The 16,422-nt window shown below is 40.7% G+C and overlaps 1 protein-coding gene across 1 annotated transcript; it reads right to left on the bottom strand.

Annotated features, from left to right (window-relative positions):
- Nucleotides 1-12,816: 12,816 nt before the first annotated feature.
- On the bottom strand, nt 12,817-15,699 carry LOC125345020 (golgin subfamily A member 2-like). The gene is made up of 4 exons (XM_048337279.1): nt 15,574-15,699; nt 14,485-15,477; nt 13,465-14,391; nt 12,817-13,362 (listed from the first exon to the last, which is right to left on the bottom strand). Exons 1-4 carry the CDS (start codon nt 15,697-15,699, stop codon nt 12,817-12,819), a joined length of 2,592 nt encoding a protein of 863 aa, XP_048193236.1.
- Nucleotides 15,700-16,422: the final 723 nt, after the last annotated feature.

Raw genomic sequence — 16,422 nt, 5'->3', positions numbered from 1 at the left:
ACTTATGTAAGAAATTCATAGGATACCAAACATGATAAAATATGTTAGACTAAAATATGGATGACTATTCGCTGTCATCAGAATTCCATTGGAAATATTTTATTTCCTGTATTTATAGAGGTAAAACAGGTCCTTATATTTTGTTTCGGTGATCACATCTTTTTACATACAGACTCTAGTTATATTCTGTATTCTTGTCAATGTGGACTGATTGCAGAATTAATCTTGAGGTAACTGTTGGATTGACCTTTCATTGATGGATCTGTTACCTGCTCATCAGACTGAATTTTCATAAGCCTACTTGACTAAGTGAAGTCTGCTTTAAGTGGCTTTTATTCTAGCAGGCAGCAAGCAGTGGAGAGATGGTAAAGAAACTGATCTACCATGCGGTAGATCATCACCTACTCGCACTGTCATAACCAATAGCGATGATTTCCATAATATCATTTCAGTTAAATTGATTGATTATATGTGTTGTTTTCAAAGGAAATGGCACTGGTTCCCTATCAGCTCACTTCTTAAGCATGGAGGATCATATATAACCTAATGCCTATCAGAGAGGTTTATTCTGTATTTTTCTTACACTTAAATGTCTTTAAATATATATATGTGTAAATATATATATATATTTGGAAAAAAATGCTTGAGAAAAGCAAGAGAACAGTACAGCTGAAGAGCATTCTGAGCTGATAAAAATGATACAGGCTAATTGCATACTATAAGGAGTTGGCAGCCAGGAGGGAGCCTTGGAGACCAAGATCAGAGTGACACCACTGTAATGTAGTCACAGTCCTCTGTGCTGTGGGAAATAAAGAAGAAGGGGTGAAGAGTATAGGTAGACTCTAGCAATAGTCCAGGTATAAGATTATAGCCATGTAAAAGTGAAGGCAGAAACAAGAGATAGGATGAAAAATGAGAATTTTTTTTTCTAGTCCCGGGGCTTGGACTCAGGGCCTGTGCACTGTGCTTGACTTCTTTTGCTCAAGGCTAACACTGTATCACTTGAGCCACAGAGCCACTTCCTGTTTTTTCTGCTATGTGGTGCTGAGGAATCAGGGCTTCATGCATGCTAGACAAGCACTCTACCACTAAGCCACATTCCCACCCCAAATTTTTTAATTTCTAAACAAAAAAAAAGCCATTGTAAATATGGAAAATGAATCAAACAAAGAAGTTGGGTATGATTCTAAACAAAGGTGTTGGACATAGTTCCTAAGTTCCACAGACCCAAATGAGAAACTGTAGCCAAGCAGGTTGAGAGTAGAATCTAAAGTTTATCCTGTAAAAATATGCATATATTTTTATTGTTATTGTAAAGGTGATGTACAACAGTTACAGATACATAAACCAAATAATGAGTACATTTCCTTTTGAACAGTGTCACTGCGTCCCTTTGCCTTTCCCAGAAGTTGTAAAGTTCGTTTTCAGCATAGTGTCTAGTGAGTGTCACTGCTGCATTTGTGCACCCTTTACCTCTTACTCTCCCCCAAACAGATAAACTTACAAGGCAAAAGGTACCGAAAACAAGAACAAAAAACCTCTATTTCCATTTCTTGCACTTCATTTTGGTAAATGCCATTTTATATGATGATATGCACCTAGCTATTGAGACAGTGTGATCCTCTCCTAAACCATACAGGTCTCTAGATATTCACACACTGAGACCAAAGGTTACCTCTGGGACATAAAATTCGGGTTCCTATTGGATATTCACAGAGACGGAAATTAAGAATTTCCATCTTGGCAATTTGGAGTTAAGAAAGGTTATCCATCCTAGGCAACAAAAAATGGGTAGATTCATGGATCAGCGCTCAGATTACTGATTTATTTATTACTTCTTTATAAAATTTTAACAAATAATACATTGTTATATCCCTAAATATTAATAATGGAATTAACAAATACAATCGACCAAATATTTTATTTGAGTTATCAAGTCGTAAATGAAAGAAATAATGCATTCCCTTTCAAAAGTGAGTTTCCAGTGACAGCATGTATGGTATTTCATGATTTAGGAGGATTTAGGTATGGGATATAAAAAGGAAGCCAATAAGTAAAGTTCAATAATAAGTTCAATAATTAAATATCGTTGGTTACAAAGGTCATTCTTAATGGGATTAAAGATGATATGCTTATATTTTAGTGTATTGGAAGAAAGAGAATATCCTTAGTTATTCATGAAATCTGAATGGTACATGGCAGTAGGTAAAAGATATCATAAAATGAAGAAAACGAAAACATCATTTTTTCAGTGATCCTCAATTTAAGAAAATATAGAACATGTTTTCCCTCTCAGAGATATTGTGAATGGTGGTGTTTCTTACAGGATTGACAAGCTAGATTTTTCTAATAATAATAGTTGCCAATTATTATTGCTACTTTATGCTTGGCTTTAGGTTCACCATGTCCCAACTGCGGTTCTAGCCACTCCTTCTTAGCTTCCTTAGCCAGCTCATTCCTTTCTTCTTCTAATTGAATTTCAGGGTTCCATAACGTCCTGTTTTTTTTTTTTTTTAGTTTTTTTAGATTTATCCTTTGAGTTCTGGATCCTATTATGCATTTGCTACTCCTTTATCATAGGATAACTCAAAGAATCCTTAGTTTGTGTTTAAACACTACATCTAAGGATAATTATGTCCTCAGTCCTTATCTTCTATCTTTTCTTAACATTATAAAAGCAAATAAATTAACTATGTAATATTTATGACAGAAATATTTCCTAAAATATAAATATTTAAATAAATAAAGTATAAATACATAAATATAACAAAATAAAAAATATATAATATATTTGCTAGAATATAAAATAGGTTTTTTAAACAATCACCAGGAAAAAAGAAAATACACTTAAATAATGAGCTATATAATGTAAATGTGCACGAGGTTGTTTTCTTTTTGCTGTTTTTTGTTTCTTTTTGTTCTTTTTTATCCACATTATCTGAGTATAAAGGGAGGCATAGAAATGGAAGGACAAAGAGTGACACTCACTGGACATTGTGTTGAACTATATAACTTGTGGGTGAGAATGGGAGGGACAAAGTAGGAGAGAGTGAGGGAAGGGGTGACATTGTCCAAAAAGAAAGGTACGCTTTCTCTGACTAAGGTAACTATAAGCCCTCTGTGCATCACCTTTATAGTAAAACTTTAAAAAAAAATCTCAGGGTCAGGGAATGTGTTAGAGTTCTCTAGAGGAACAGTTGGTTGTATATATAGAGTGAGTTTTATTCAAAGGAAACCTTATTAATTTTCTCACATCACATAATGATAGAGACTGAAAATTCCTAATAGTTGCAGTTTGCCAAACTAGAGACTTAGGAAAGAAAAGGTGCAGTTTCAGCCGTGACCAAAGGCCCCCACACAGGGAAAGCTGACAGCACAAATGCTCATCAGAAACATGACAGGCTCAACGCAAAGAGCTGGGCCTGGGTACAATCTCTGAGCTCTTCAGCTCAAGGCTAGCACTCTACCACTTGAGACACAGTGTCACTTCCAGTTTTCTGGTTGCCAATTGGAGATAAGCATCTCATGGTCTTTCCTGCTTGGGCTGGCTTTGAACCATGATCCTCAGATCTCAGCCTCCTGTGTAGCTAGGATTAGCACAGAGGAGTTCCTCATTACTGGGGCTTTTTGTCTTTTTCTTTTCCTCTTCAGGGCTTCAGTTACTGGGATGAGAATTGCCTCAGGGAGGGTGACCTGCTGTATTCAGTCTACTCGTTCAAATGTTTCTCATCAAGACCCTCTAGAATTCCTATCCAGAACAATATCCCACCAAATGTCTAGGCAATCTAAGGTCCAGTGAAATTAAAAAAAAATTAATCATCACAGAGAAGTTTTAAAATTCAACTATGTCTTTGCTTTCCATAGCTCTATTACACAGTTGCCTGTCATTATTCCACTAGAGCCTTCTTTGGATTGCTTTCTTTGATATTTTTAGAACTGTCCTCTTTTTATTTTATTCCCAAGCCCCATAAAGGCTTTGTCAGTTAGATGATTTTTTTCTCCTATTTTACCAACAATTTCGTTCTTCAAAAATATCTCTTCCAGCATCACGAGATTAATATTCTTAAAACATCCTCCCATGTCATTTTCTTGCTCAGGACAGTTTATTAGCTCATCAACCTTACAGACAAAATGCAAATGGCCCAATCCAGACACTGGGATTTCTGCGTTATTGCTACATGTGACCAGTTGACTTCAGAGATAGCTTTCATGATATTGAAGGCAGAGAACATACAAATTACATACAGCCAAAATTCTGTTCAAAACTCTCAACTGTTTTCTATATAGTATATACTTAGTTATAGGGTCCTGTAGCCAGGTAAGTAATTTTTCATGTAAAATTTAGTAATAAGGAGCTAGGACAAAGGGAAGAAGTCAAGGAGCATCCATCATGAAAATTTGAATATGCCAGCAAATCTACTTGAGAATGAAGTTTATGGGAGTAAATTAAGCAAATGTAAAATCGCCACTAAAATCTTAGGACTATTTTATTTCTAGCTGCTTCCTGTTTGTATGCAACATCTTATTTAACATCTCTACTCTTAGCACACATTGCAATAGCTATTTGGTTTCTAGGAAGATTGAATAGTAGAGTGCCGTCCCCCAGTTCCTGGGCAGAGTTTGGGGGAAAGGAAAGTCTCCCTAAAGTTACCTGTGGGGGGAAAATCTGTTGAGAAAATGACCTTCCTCACTCTGCTGCTTTAGTTTTGCTATATTTGTAGATAGATAACATATCTTTTCTCAATTGCCCAAGAGTGTACTGATGATTCCTCATGCGGTGTAGCCTAATGAGCTGCGCTATTCCAGTGACTTGAGAATTCCCTGCCCAGAAGAAAGTGAGATGGACTGATGGTGAGATGACTAGATGTCTCAAAAGAGACATGAATATTGAGATTTCCACATCAGTGAGCAGGTTGGTCAGGACATGATGGCCTGCCTGGATCTTTCCCAACTTTGCCTCTGGGGCTCAAATCTCTCCCCTTCCTCAGATTCCTTTGCCACCACAAGTCAGTGAGCACATTTCATTCTCTCTCCTACTCATCTCTCAGGTATTAACCTATCTCACTATTTGTTAATGGGTGATAACAATTCTTTTCAAGAGTCCATATTTGGCAAGGATTAGCCTAGTTAGTGAGGAACAAATTTCTGTATGATTCAATTACTGAAGGAAGACAGGAAGACTACTAAAAGCTGAAGGTAGCCAAAGCACCACTGCTGCAAAGAGAAATGACTTGGAGGTGACCTGCACTAAGTTCTGCCACGGCTTTCTAGGGAGCTTGAGGGGACTCACCTACTCCCATTTACTTGTCCTTTGCAGGTATTTTAGGAGCTCTCCAATATTTATTTGTTTGTTCTTCTACGTTCTGTGTTTATGATTGCAGCATATTCATTACGTGCTAGTGACCATAGCATGTGTCACCCTTCTAGAGAGTTCTCTTGGTGCAGAAAACAGTAGGGGGAGACTATCTCTTGTGCTTTGTGAGGCCATTATCGTGTTGAGGAGGTCAATAATGCAGTATAGGGTGAAAAAGGGCACATATGAGAATAATTTTATAGATCTATGCCCCAAGTTTTTTCTTTTGTGTGTGTGTGTGTGTGTGTGTGTGTGTGTATGTTTGTGTGTGTATGCCTGTGTGTTTATGCTTACAGTTGTCTGTATTTTGAACTGTCTGTCTGTTGGCCTCCAGATGAGGAAGGGTATTCTGTAGCTCATAGCTTTAGAAGAAAGCACTTTGCCCAGGACACAACTAAAGGACTGATTCTTAGATCTAGGCTAAAAATGACCTCACAGTAATGAGTAGAATAACCATCCTTAGTTTATCTTTAGAACTCCTGAAATAAATCTTCTTATTCAATATATAAGGCCCTTTTGCTCAAATTCCTACTTGTATTTTTATTAATCTCCTTTATCTTTAACTTCAAGAAATAAAAGCAGGTGAAAAGAGAATAAAAATATTGCCAGGCACTACTGGCTTATATCATAATCCTAGCTATTCAGGAGGCTGACATCTGAGGATCAGGGTTCAAAGCCAGCCTGGGCAGGAAAGTCTGTGAAATTTATAACTTGGATTATGCACCAGAAAACCCAAAGTGGAGTGGTGCTGTGGCTCAAAAGAGCTTAGGGAAAGCAGCAAGGGTTTGAGTTCAAGTCCCACCACTGACAAAAAAAACACAACAAAACAAAACAACAACAACTAAACGATGACATCTTGACAGGACTTTCGTGTGTGTGTGTGTGTGTGTGTGTGTGTGTGTGTGTGTGTGTACAAATCTGCATTCAGGAAATGAAAATAAGTTGCTAAAAAGAAACAAAGTAATACATGAGTAATTCATTATCAATTCAAGAAAGGTTTGTGAGATTAAAGCCTAATTCTACTTTAATGTGAAGCAGCATTCACATTTAGAAACTTTATAAAGTATTTTATGTTATTTTATAAGTCATAAGAAAGAAAGAAACTATCATATTAAAGTAAGTTAATATCTAGATATGCCTTTAAAGTTCACTAGTTGGAGTTTAAAAACTGTGTATTCTAATCTACCAACGTGCACAGAAGCTTAAACCTAAGAGGAAAGAAAGCCACATTAATTGATGATCAAAGTCTAATCTCTCAGAATGTAAATCCTAAAAGTGAAACGTAGACTACAAATCACTTGGCCCATCCTTCCCTTCTCTTTGTAGCCACAAATTCTGCTTATTATATATATTTTTTGAGTTGGAAATGAAAACTATTGTGCTTCCACGTATTTGCACATTATCTTACTTATCAATGGTAAGACAATGTTATCTACAAAATGTCAGCCTCTCCAAAGTGGAAATGCATACAAAGTGTGTACAAGATGCTAATTCATCTGGATGAAAAACAAGTGAGACATTGAGTGTCAGGAAATGTGTTTTTCTTCAGAATTAAATAACTGGCTGTTTGGAAGAATCTGGCTACTTATTAGATGTGGAAGAACCTTACTAGTGGTAGAAAGTTCTTTTATGTTGTCTTTGAATTAACAAGTATGATTTCTTTTTAGGATCATGCCCAGAGCCATTTCTATCATAGCTAATAGTGCTGATCTTTGAGAGCAAAAGTAGGAGAAACTGGTCATTAAGATCTGTTGAAGATCAATAGAGACATGTAAGCAGAAACACTTGTTTTTCCTAGTCATTCCATCATTCTTTCCCACCTCACCCCAGATAGAGGTTTTGGCTTTGCTCTCAATTGGTGGTCCTAACTATGAAAGCTGACAGTTGTCTATCACGTTTTAAGCATTGGTTCCCTTTTAACCACTAAAAAATCACAATAATAAGATTGTTGATCTAATATTGAGGAGATTAGAGCTCTTTGGAAAGCATAGGAGTTTTTTTTTTATTTTTATTTTTTGAGTGTCTCAGGCAAAGGCTTTTTTTAAAGTCATGGAGCCAAGATCGCTAGACTGTGAAATCTTCAGTAGCAAGTTACTGCCAGGATGAAGCCCGATATTAGCTGGAGCACATTATGAAACTCATTTTGAGAAAGTTTGTGGGGGATGCCCGTGGATTCACTGGCCTAACTGCCTTCAGGAGGGAACTCACTGGCAGGGATAGCTTTTGCTGAGGAATTGGAGTAAGTACCAGCCTAGCACAGTAGGAGCAGGTAACATAGTTGAAACTAGAGGGCACCTTTCTTCCCCAGAGACTGCCATGGGAGAGAGATTTCTGTATCACGAATAAGCAATTGAGAGGTGGATTTGGAGTGGAGAGGCTGCAAAGTGACAACTATCACTTCCATGGTTTATTTGGTGAAGTCAGGTAAGAATGTAGTAGAATCACAAAGAAAAGAAAATCATGAAGGAGGATGCTGTAGTGTCAGAGTGTTTCAGAGACCAGTCTGACTTTGAGAATGAAGTAGGCTATAAAATAATTATATATACTTTACATCTATGGACTGAAGATATAAACAATTGAAGGGAAAACCAGCCATCTGCATTAGGTGACATCACAGCAGAAAAATGAGTGCTAATTGAATTATGATATGGCCTTTGTCCTCCAATCAAGGCCATTAGCTTGAGAGACAAATTTAGAATTTTAAAGTCTTTAAAGTCTCACCGGAAAAAAAAGTAAAACAGGAAATTGATCATAACTATGCTTAGCAAAATGGTATGATAGTCTCATTTCTGTTATTTCAAACCTTGTCCCTCTACTAATTCAAATCTCCATAATTTTTCCTGGGTTCACGTTTTTCTGCCATCTCCAAGAAAAACTGGATCTTTAGCTTTCTAATTTCTTTTCTTTATAAAGTTACCCCCGGCTACTCAGAATTATGTTCTTGACGTTTCCCCCTAGTAGTTTCATATGTGGTGAATTTGACTCTCTACCTCTCGGTATAATCCTGAGATTCCTCACTTGCAACTTTGTAATCTGACAGTTTTTGACAGTTCTCGTGATTTCATGGGAGTTTTTTTCACTTTATGATGGTGTGAGTCATGTGTGCTCACTGGAAATTGTTCCCCAAATCACGATCGTTGTCAAGGGTGGTGATAGCGAGGAATTCCTCTGTCAGGTTGCCAGTCGGCAGCAGTGAGGTGCAGCATCCAGGTAGCCAAGTGATCATGCTGGGGGGAAATCAGACACTCCACGGACGAGCGTATGATTGTGGTTTTGGATATAGGTATTGCAATGAATTTTAGGAGATGCTCTACAGTTCATTATAAAATTAACTTCTTGTTAGATGTTTGATTCATGTAATATTCCGAGTACACCTTAGCCTCCACTAATCTACAATGTGAACAGTTCAAATATATTACATATAGTTCAGCATATCTTCAATTTACACTACAACCCATCACTACTGAATGAGCACTCGTCCATTTCTTTTAAAAGTTTGGTTGACTGATATGAAAGATAAAATCCTGTGCCTTTTTTTTTTTTTTTTACCAGTCCTGATGCTTGAACTCAGGGCCTGAGCACAGTTCCTGACTTCCTTTTGCTCAAGGCGAGCACTCTGCCACGTGAGCCACAGTGCCACTTCTGGCCGTGTTCTATATGTGTGGTGCAGTGGAATTGAACCCAGGGCTTCATGTATAGGAGGCAAGCACTCTTGCCACTACTCCATACTTCCAGCCCGAAAGATAAAATCCTTAATATGGGATTGAACATATCCCATTGGTCTTAGTGTATATGAAGGCACCTATTTCTAATTGACTAAACATATGAAAGCTGATATATATTGATAGTCATAAAAATTCATATAGGATTTACACAGATATTGAAATTTTATTCATCATCTCAAAATATAAGGCCAGGGTATGACAATGAAGGATATACATTCATTTTAAATTAGACTGAATTGAGTGGCTCCTTTTGATCTACTCCGGCATTGTCTCTGGAATGTTTATTTTTTAACCTGAAATCAGTTCATGTTCATTTTATCTCCTTTTATTGAAATCCAGGTCAAAGTTAATGTTCAACAGACTCTAGGTGATGTTTGATACCAAGCTCATTTTGATGATCTCTGCTAGGAAAACAACTTTTAATAGCCAGGGAAAGGAACCAATATGTGAATTTGCTCCTAATCACACTGGAGGAAAATACCTTCTAATAAATATCATGTAGGAAGACAAAAATTAAACATTTGAAATAATGATGTCGAAGTTGTTTTACAATTTAGTTCCCAACTCTAGGAATACCTCTTAAAATCTGGCAAATGTACATAAACCTTAGCAAAGGTCTTTTGAACAGCAAATGGGAGTAATGGGAGTGAATAATCTCTCTTTAGTCAATTATTCTCTTGAAGTCCATTGTGGCAGAGGCAGATGGTGACTCTGGGGTGATGTTGGTAGTGTTTGGAGATTCTTCTAATTTATGCCTTAAATGTATTGTCAATAAGAATGGTGAGTTTGAAGAATTAGGGTAGCTGCTGTGTTTTACCCACTATTCCCAGTGGTTGTTGTATGTAGACAATTTCATTTTTATCTTGAGAAAACAAGAAGGAAAGATATTTTAAATTCAGTTTCCACTCACTTCTTTAGGCTCGGGATGATGTTCCTTTTTTAGATAAATGCTTTGGATGACCTAATCTGAATCATATATAGTGGAGGGCTTGAAAGTGAAGAATAAGGAGAGGTTATAAGTCTGAGATGATTACTCTCATGTCATCTAGAAATTAATATGCAGATCAGGAATATATATGAATTCAGATTACATTTTCCTTTTTTTCTTTTATTGAAAAATATAATCAGGCACACTGCAGAATAATGTGTTTTCACTTAATAGTATTTGATAGGCATAATTTCAGTTATATAAATAAGTAATAGGACCAAAATTTTCTTTTCTAGTTTTTACATAAGATATTTACTAACCATAAGATATGTGGTGTTATGATGATGACCATCAAATCCTTTTCACATTTCACTATTTGGCTGTAAATGTGCTTATATATTTTTACCTAGCTGTGATAAGACTTGTGAAACATATTTCTCTCAATTACTGAGATCCAATTATGGTATTGTTTTGTTCGCCTTTCCTTTTCTATGAGTTACTTGTTAAAATGTTTGCTAATTTTCATTGAGCAGGACTCTTTTGCTCAATTGCAGGAGGCAGTTTGAGAAGTTCGCATTCAGGTGGTTTCACTGTTGAGTGTGTAACACTGATGTTCTTACCCAAACCCAGGTATGGCAAGGCAATTGCCCTCTCAGGAGTCTCACTGTGACCAGAGCTGCGACAAAAAGTGGTGAAACTGCAGATTGACACCAAAGCTCATTTTTCAGGAGCAAGGACAATGGACCCTAAAAACTATCAAAAGGGGGACAATAGAACCTGTATAAATGAGTATAATAGCCATTTTTTATCAAATCTCACACACTGTACCTTATTACATGTGCTATAATTTGACACCACCAGCAGCAGAGTAGGTTTGTTTATACAGCAAAACTACAGACGTTGAACAATGGATTCCACTAGGATGCTATGATTGCTTAAAAAATCAAAAGATGAGAGGGAATTTGGGGGTCTATTACTATTTTATGGAATTGCCATAATTGAAAATATGCTGATTAAATCCTCTGTCTATATTTGTAAGTCAATTGTCCATTAAATTTTCACATAGATATTACCACGTACTGGTTAGGTTCTTCAAATTGTGTGTCGTTTTCAAGCATGTTAATGTATTCTAAGAGAAGAAAAGTGTCTGCATTTGCTCACGGCCTAAAATTTATCTAGGCTTTTTGGCTTTTAGTTCACTGGCCCTCTAAAGATCCTCCTCACCCCAGGTGCATACGAATATATCATTAGACTCTATACTATATTTTCAGGTAGAAATTTTATTAACAAGGTCTATCATTCAGTTCTCATTAAAATCTCAAGATTGTGCCATCATTCTAGGTAGGAGAAAGTGATGCAAGTGTACACCATGCTGCAGTGACTTTGTCATCACGTGCTGGGTGCTAGCCACTGGTTTTTCCATGACACACCCTGGGAACTGTCCTCTCTCACACCACTTGCAGGCTGGGTGCCTCTGCTCTTATAACAAGGAGCTGGCTAGGTGGACAAACATTCACCAGTTCCAGTCCACTAAGATGCTGGAAAACCTTTTCTCGGACATTGAGCCTGATGCTGAATCATGACTCCATGACACGGGTCACATCCCACTTGTGCTAGCTTGGTTGATATCTCAGTGTCAAATGAAATCATGACTGCTAGGTCCATCCCTGGAAGGCTCCATGTAGATGCCCCCACCTCATTAAGTCTCCACCCAGTTACCTGGGTAAGCAGCAGACCTGGAGGCAGTTACCTCCCCTTTCCCTGAGGTGACATCATAATCCACCTGGCCACACCCCCCGTCCCTGCCCTAGATAAGGATGATGAAAAAATGGGATAAGGAAATGAGATTGCAATACTTCCTAAATATCTATCCAACAGATACACATATTTCTTTTTTTCTCTGATAAACCCAAATGATTTCTTGTCTTTAAAAATATACATATGCAGATAAATTGACTATGTATTACAAATTTCAGCTTTCTGCTTTACTCCTTCACGTCCTCTTATTCTTACTAATGATTGTGATTTTACGGCAAGAGTAATAGTCTCTTGCTGAAACAGTAGAATAGAACTTGCAGTCTTCTACCCTTCTTCCTCCCAATGAAAACACCTTAAACATTCCAATGTTCAATTTTATTGATTGAAACAGAAATTGCGCAATCATATTCTTTTAAATTAAACTATCTTATGAGGATTTGTAATATCCATAGATGATTCCTAAGTTGATGATGTCCAAATCATTTGAATCTGGAGGAACAATGTAGTATCACAGATAAAACCTTCATCCTACCTCTTGTCCCAAACATCATACTTTCCCTTCAGAAAAAATATGCTGTCCTGTGCAGACATGAAAAACAAACATGTTTACTGTGTATGTGTAAATAGCCGGGCCATTTCCCGCCAATAGTCACATCCAGTGCAACTCTGCACTGGAGACTAAGAGTGTGGTTCGTAAGTACGATCTGTAAAATAACTGGGATGAATTCCCGTGTAAATAGGTTTGTTAACTAAAATGTACTTTAAGATAAAAATCTGTCAATAAATGATTGATAAATTGACAAAAAGAAATATAATTTCACTCAGCATTTGTTGTGTTCTACGCGCAGAGACATATGACTTAGGTTGTCTCGTCCGACTCTGAGCCATTCTTCTGCCTGTATCCGCAGGCCTTTGACTCCTCGATTTCAGCTGCGTTAATTGAGCTTGTGACCACACTGGCAGAGCCAGTGTCAGGGGACAGGGAGAGGGAAAATAGTCCGGAAGAATGTGTGTAACACATTTGTAATTGTTTGTGTCCTTCCTGAGAGTAATTATTGGATATTCATCATGTTCTTCAGTTTGGACCAGAACGTGATGGGGCGTTCATTGCCCATGCCCCCAAGCTGTGTGGTGGACGGCTCTAGGGGGCACGGCCCCTCAGCCTCTACTGTGGATGGTTCCACGTCATAATCCTTGCTACCATCATCCTCCTTGCTACATTCAGTCTTCATGGGGCCTGCCAAGTCTGAAGTGGTGTCAGCAGCAGGGGGCTCGGTGTCTCCCTGCATCTTGTCCTGGCATGTCACGACTTTACCTGCAAGCTGCAACAGCAACTCCTGCAGCTCCTGCTTCTTCTTTTGTTTCTCCTGGGACAGTAGATCGACTTGCTCCCATTTCTCTTGATGCAGGGTCTCCAGGGTTTCTATCTGCTCTCTGCAGGCAATGAGGGAGTTTTCGATGGCGGCGATGTGCTCTGACAGCCGGCTGCATCGCTGTTGCAGGCCATCTGCTGCACTCTGGAAGTCCACCTTGTCAGGCAGGTCGGGGCTGAAGCAGATTTGCAGCTCCCTCTTGGGCACCTGTGTGTCCTGCTTCCTCTTCCCAAACAGGCCGTGGGTCCTCGTCCTGGGGAAGAGGCCCTCCTGCTCCAGCTTGGTCTGGCACTGGGCTCCCAGGTTGGCCAGGCACCTGCAGCGGGCCTGCTGCTCCAGCAGCTGCTGGCGGAGTTTTACCTCTTTGGCTTCAGCAGCTGAGAGGGCATTTTGATAAAAATCCCTCATTACTTGAGGGCTCTCTACATCATCAGGGACGGTCACGTCGAGTGGGGTTGCCTCCTCCCCGCTTTCTTCCGCATCACTCACTCCTTGGCCTTCTGGAGGGGAACCCAGGACGCTCAGCTTGGCCTGCAGTTGCTCGTTCTGCTGCCATGCTGCTTCCAGGCATTGGAGAGTGTCCTGCAACTGTTCCCTTTCTGTCTGGGCCAGCAACGTGCTCTGTATTTGCTCCTGCTTCAGCTGCTCCAGCAGCTGGGTCTGCCTCTGCAGGTGCTCCTGCAGGGCCTCCTTTTCTGAGCTCAGCTGCCGATTGGAGGCTGTGTGCTGATCGCAGGTGGCTCTGAGTTCCTGCAGCTGTGTCCGGTATTGGCCCTGCAGCTCCTGCAGCTCCTGAGCTTCCTGGCTCGCTCTCTTCGCCACCTCTTTCCATTTCTGGAAATCCTTCTCCTGCTGCTCCAGCTTCTCCTGCAGCTGTTTCTTCAGGATTTGCTCTGCGCTCAGGGCGCTGGCGAGCTCCTCCTTCTCAGCGCTCAGCCGGTAGGCAGCGTCGTGCAGCTGGGCCAGCTGGTCTTGCATCTCTCTGTCTTGCACATGTGTGCATGTCGCGGTCTCCATGTCCCGATCCTTGGCAGGCCTAGGAATGGCTTCCTCGGCTGCCTGTTCCAGTCTCCACAGCCGCTCCTGTTGCTCCAGGTTCTGGAGACGGAGGCTGTGGTTTTCCTGCAGTTGAGATTGCAGCTGTTGCTTCAGGTCCTTTAACTCGTCCTGCATCTGCAAGGCCTGGGTTTGCAGCTGCTGCACAGCCTGAGCTGGTCCTGCAGGGGGCTGCAGCTCTGCCAGGTGTTCTCTAACCTCCTCCAGGTTGACCTCCAGCTCCAACACCTGCCTCTCCCCTTGCTCTCTCTCCTCTGTCTGTTGCTTCATCCCTTGGGATGGCTGCTGGACCATGTCCTCCCACAGGGCACTCTCCCTCCTCAGGGACATGGCAACGTTGTCCCTTTCTGACCTCATGGTCTTCACCACCCTTCTCAGGTTGTCCACTTGCCGTTTCAGCACTGCCCGCTCCTCTGATGCCTTTTGCAGCTTCTGAATTCTGCTCTGCATGTTGAGCTTTTGGGTCCAGAGGACTTCCAGTTTCCTTTGTAATTCGCTGTTGATTTCCTCCAAATCAGAAATTCTGCTCTTCTCCTGGTCTTCCAGGAGCTGGAGCTTCTTTTTTTGAGTGTCAACCCGTTGGGTGGTGACTGGGGACAATGCTCTCTCTTCCTGTCCAACATGCTGCTGTGCAGCCCGCTGGTGGCGTGGTGGGTGGTGACTAAATGAGCCTTCCTGCTCCCTTAGTTTCTCCTTAACCACCAGCTGGATGCGAGCCAGGGCACAGCGTAAATTGGGTTCTTCAGAAACCAACATCTGTATGGCTAGCTTGTGAGCTTCCAATTCTGTTTGCAGTGCCTCGTTCTCTTGGGCTCTCCTGCAATTCTCTCTTCGGTGTTCATGCTGCAGGTGTTTCTTTTCTTTCTTCAGTTGGTGGAGCTCACTGGAGAGCTGTTGGTTTCGTAACTTTCTGGAGTGCAGGGTAAGCAGCAGGTGTTGGTAGTGCCTCTGCAGCTCCTCGGTGTTCTTGGGAGCTGTGAGACTCTCCACCCTGGAGGAAGGTCTCCAGCTGCACAAAGGCAGGACAGGCTCAGGGGAGGCGTGCTTTTTGGCAGTAGGCTCAGTTGATTGACCATACCCAGTGGTGTTTCTCTTGGGATGATCGCCCTTGATCGGTTTCTTCTTTGTGTTCAATTGTGCAGGTGCACTTGCAGGACAATTCTGCTGGTTTTCTTGCCGTCGTTGATTTGCTGCAGCTGTTTCATTTTCTCTCGATTGTTCAGACCTTCGAGCCCTGGGGCAGCAGGCAAGACAGAATCGCCACATTCCCAGGCGGTCTGAAATCTATAATCTACAATCTACAATCTACAATCTACAAACTACAATCTACAATCTACAATCATTAACAATGTCGTTTTCTCACTATACCCCTTAACTCACTGATTTTCGCTGACACCACTCGGCCACCTCCACCTCCCTCAACGGCTGGGAGTGGTGTAAGCCAACAGAGGGAATACCAGGGCTATTAGGCAGCAGAGGATATGGGTGTGGCCCCAAGTCTGGCATCCCATTGGTCAGAGAAAAGTGTGAAATAACAGAGGGTGTGGCCAGAAATTTGTGATCCAGGCACAATGGGTGGAGTCCTGATGAGGAGCTGCTCCTGCAGCCCTATCCACATCTAACTCTGTCCAGGGTAGTTATGGGCAAGAGTGGGACTTGCTACAGCTGGGTAGGTGCTCAGTTTTACCTGTACCTTTCCTAGCTTCCCTCACACAACAACTGTGGCCTCCCAGGCTTTCAATTTTCTTCCAGGAAGTGGCATCAAGAAACACAACCTGTCCAAATTATAACTGTTCTCATTCCGTGCAGAAGTAGCTCTGTTCTAACCACATTTGGTGACATTTGTATTGTGATCAGGGAGTCACTGAGTTTGCTGAATTCTTGATATAACCTGCTCTTGCAGTCCCTGAGGAACTGGACAGCTCAGAGCCATCACAGGTCCAGGGCTCCTCTGCATGAGTGTTTCCCATGTTGCTTACGCAGGCCTTGCCTAGTGCAGCACACCTGGTCTAGTGATCTCAGAGGAATCAGAAAGACAAATGGGAGAAATGAGAATGTCCTGCTTCTGTCAAGGAGTATGTGACATCTACACCAACACTAAGAGTAATGTGCACTTAACTGAAAACAAATCTAACCAAGTCAACTACCCAGCCACTTCCTAATGATGTTGTGTCCACAATCCAGTGTAATGCCTTGAGAGCACAAAAATCCATGGGGGCATGGGTAAAG

This window comes from Perognathus longimembris, unplaced genomic scaffold (genome assembly GCF_023159225.1).
Source record: "Perognathus longimembris pacificus isolate PPM17 unplaced genomic scaffold, ASM2315922v1 HiC_scaffold_5104, whole genome shotgun sequence".
Classification (NCBI taxonomy): domain Eukaryota; kingdom Metazoa; phylum Chordata; class Mammalia; order Rodentia; family Heteromyidae; genus Perognathus; species Perognathus longimembris.
Note: the sequence above shows the minus strand (reverse complement) of the source record. Positions and strands in the feature narration are given on the sequence as shown.

What these genes read in the sequence shown, in the direction of transcription:
- LOC125345020 (XM_048337279.1), bottom strand. Translation starts at nt 15,699, where the DNA reads ATGCCAGACTTGGGGCCACACCCATATCCTCTGCTGCCTAATAGCCCT. An exon ending in GTGCCCTGTGGGAGGACATG is followed by an intron (nt 14,392 to 14,484) that starts GTCCAGCAGCCA and finishes AACCTGGAGGAG; the next exon opens with GTTAGAGAACACCTGGCAGA. An exon ending in AGCAGCTGCTGGAGCAGCAG is followed by an intron (nt 13,363 to 13,464) that starts GCCCGCTGCAGG and finishes CTGTTTGGGAAG; the next exon opens with AGGAAGCAGGACACACAGGT.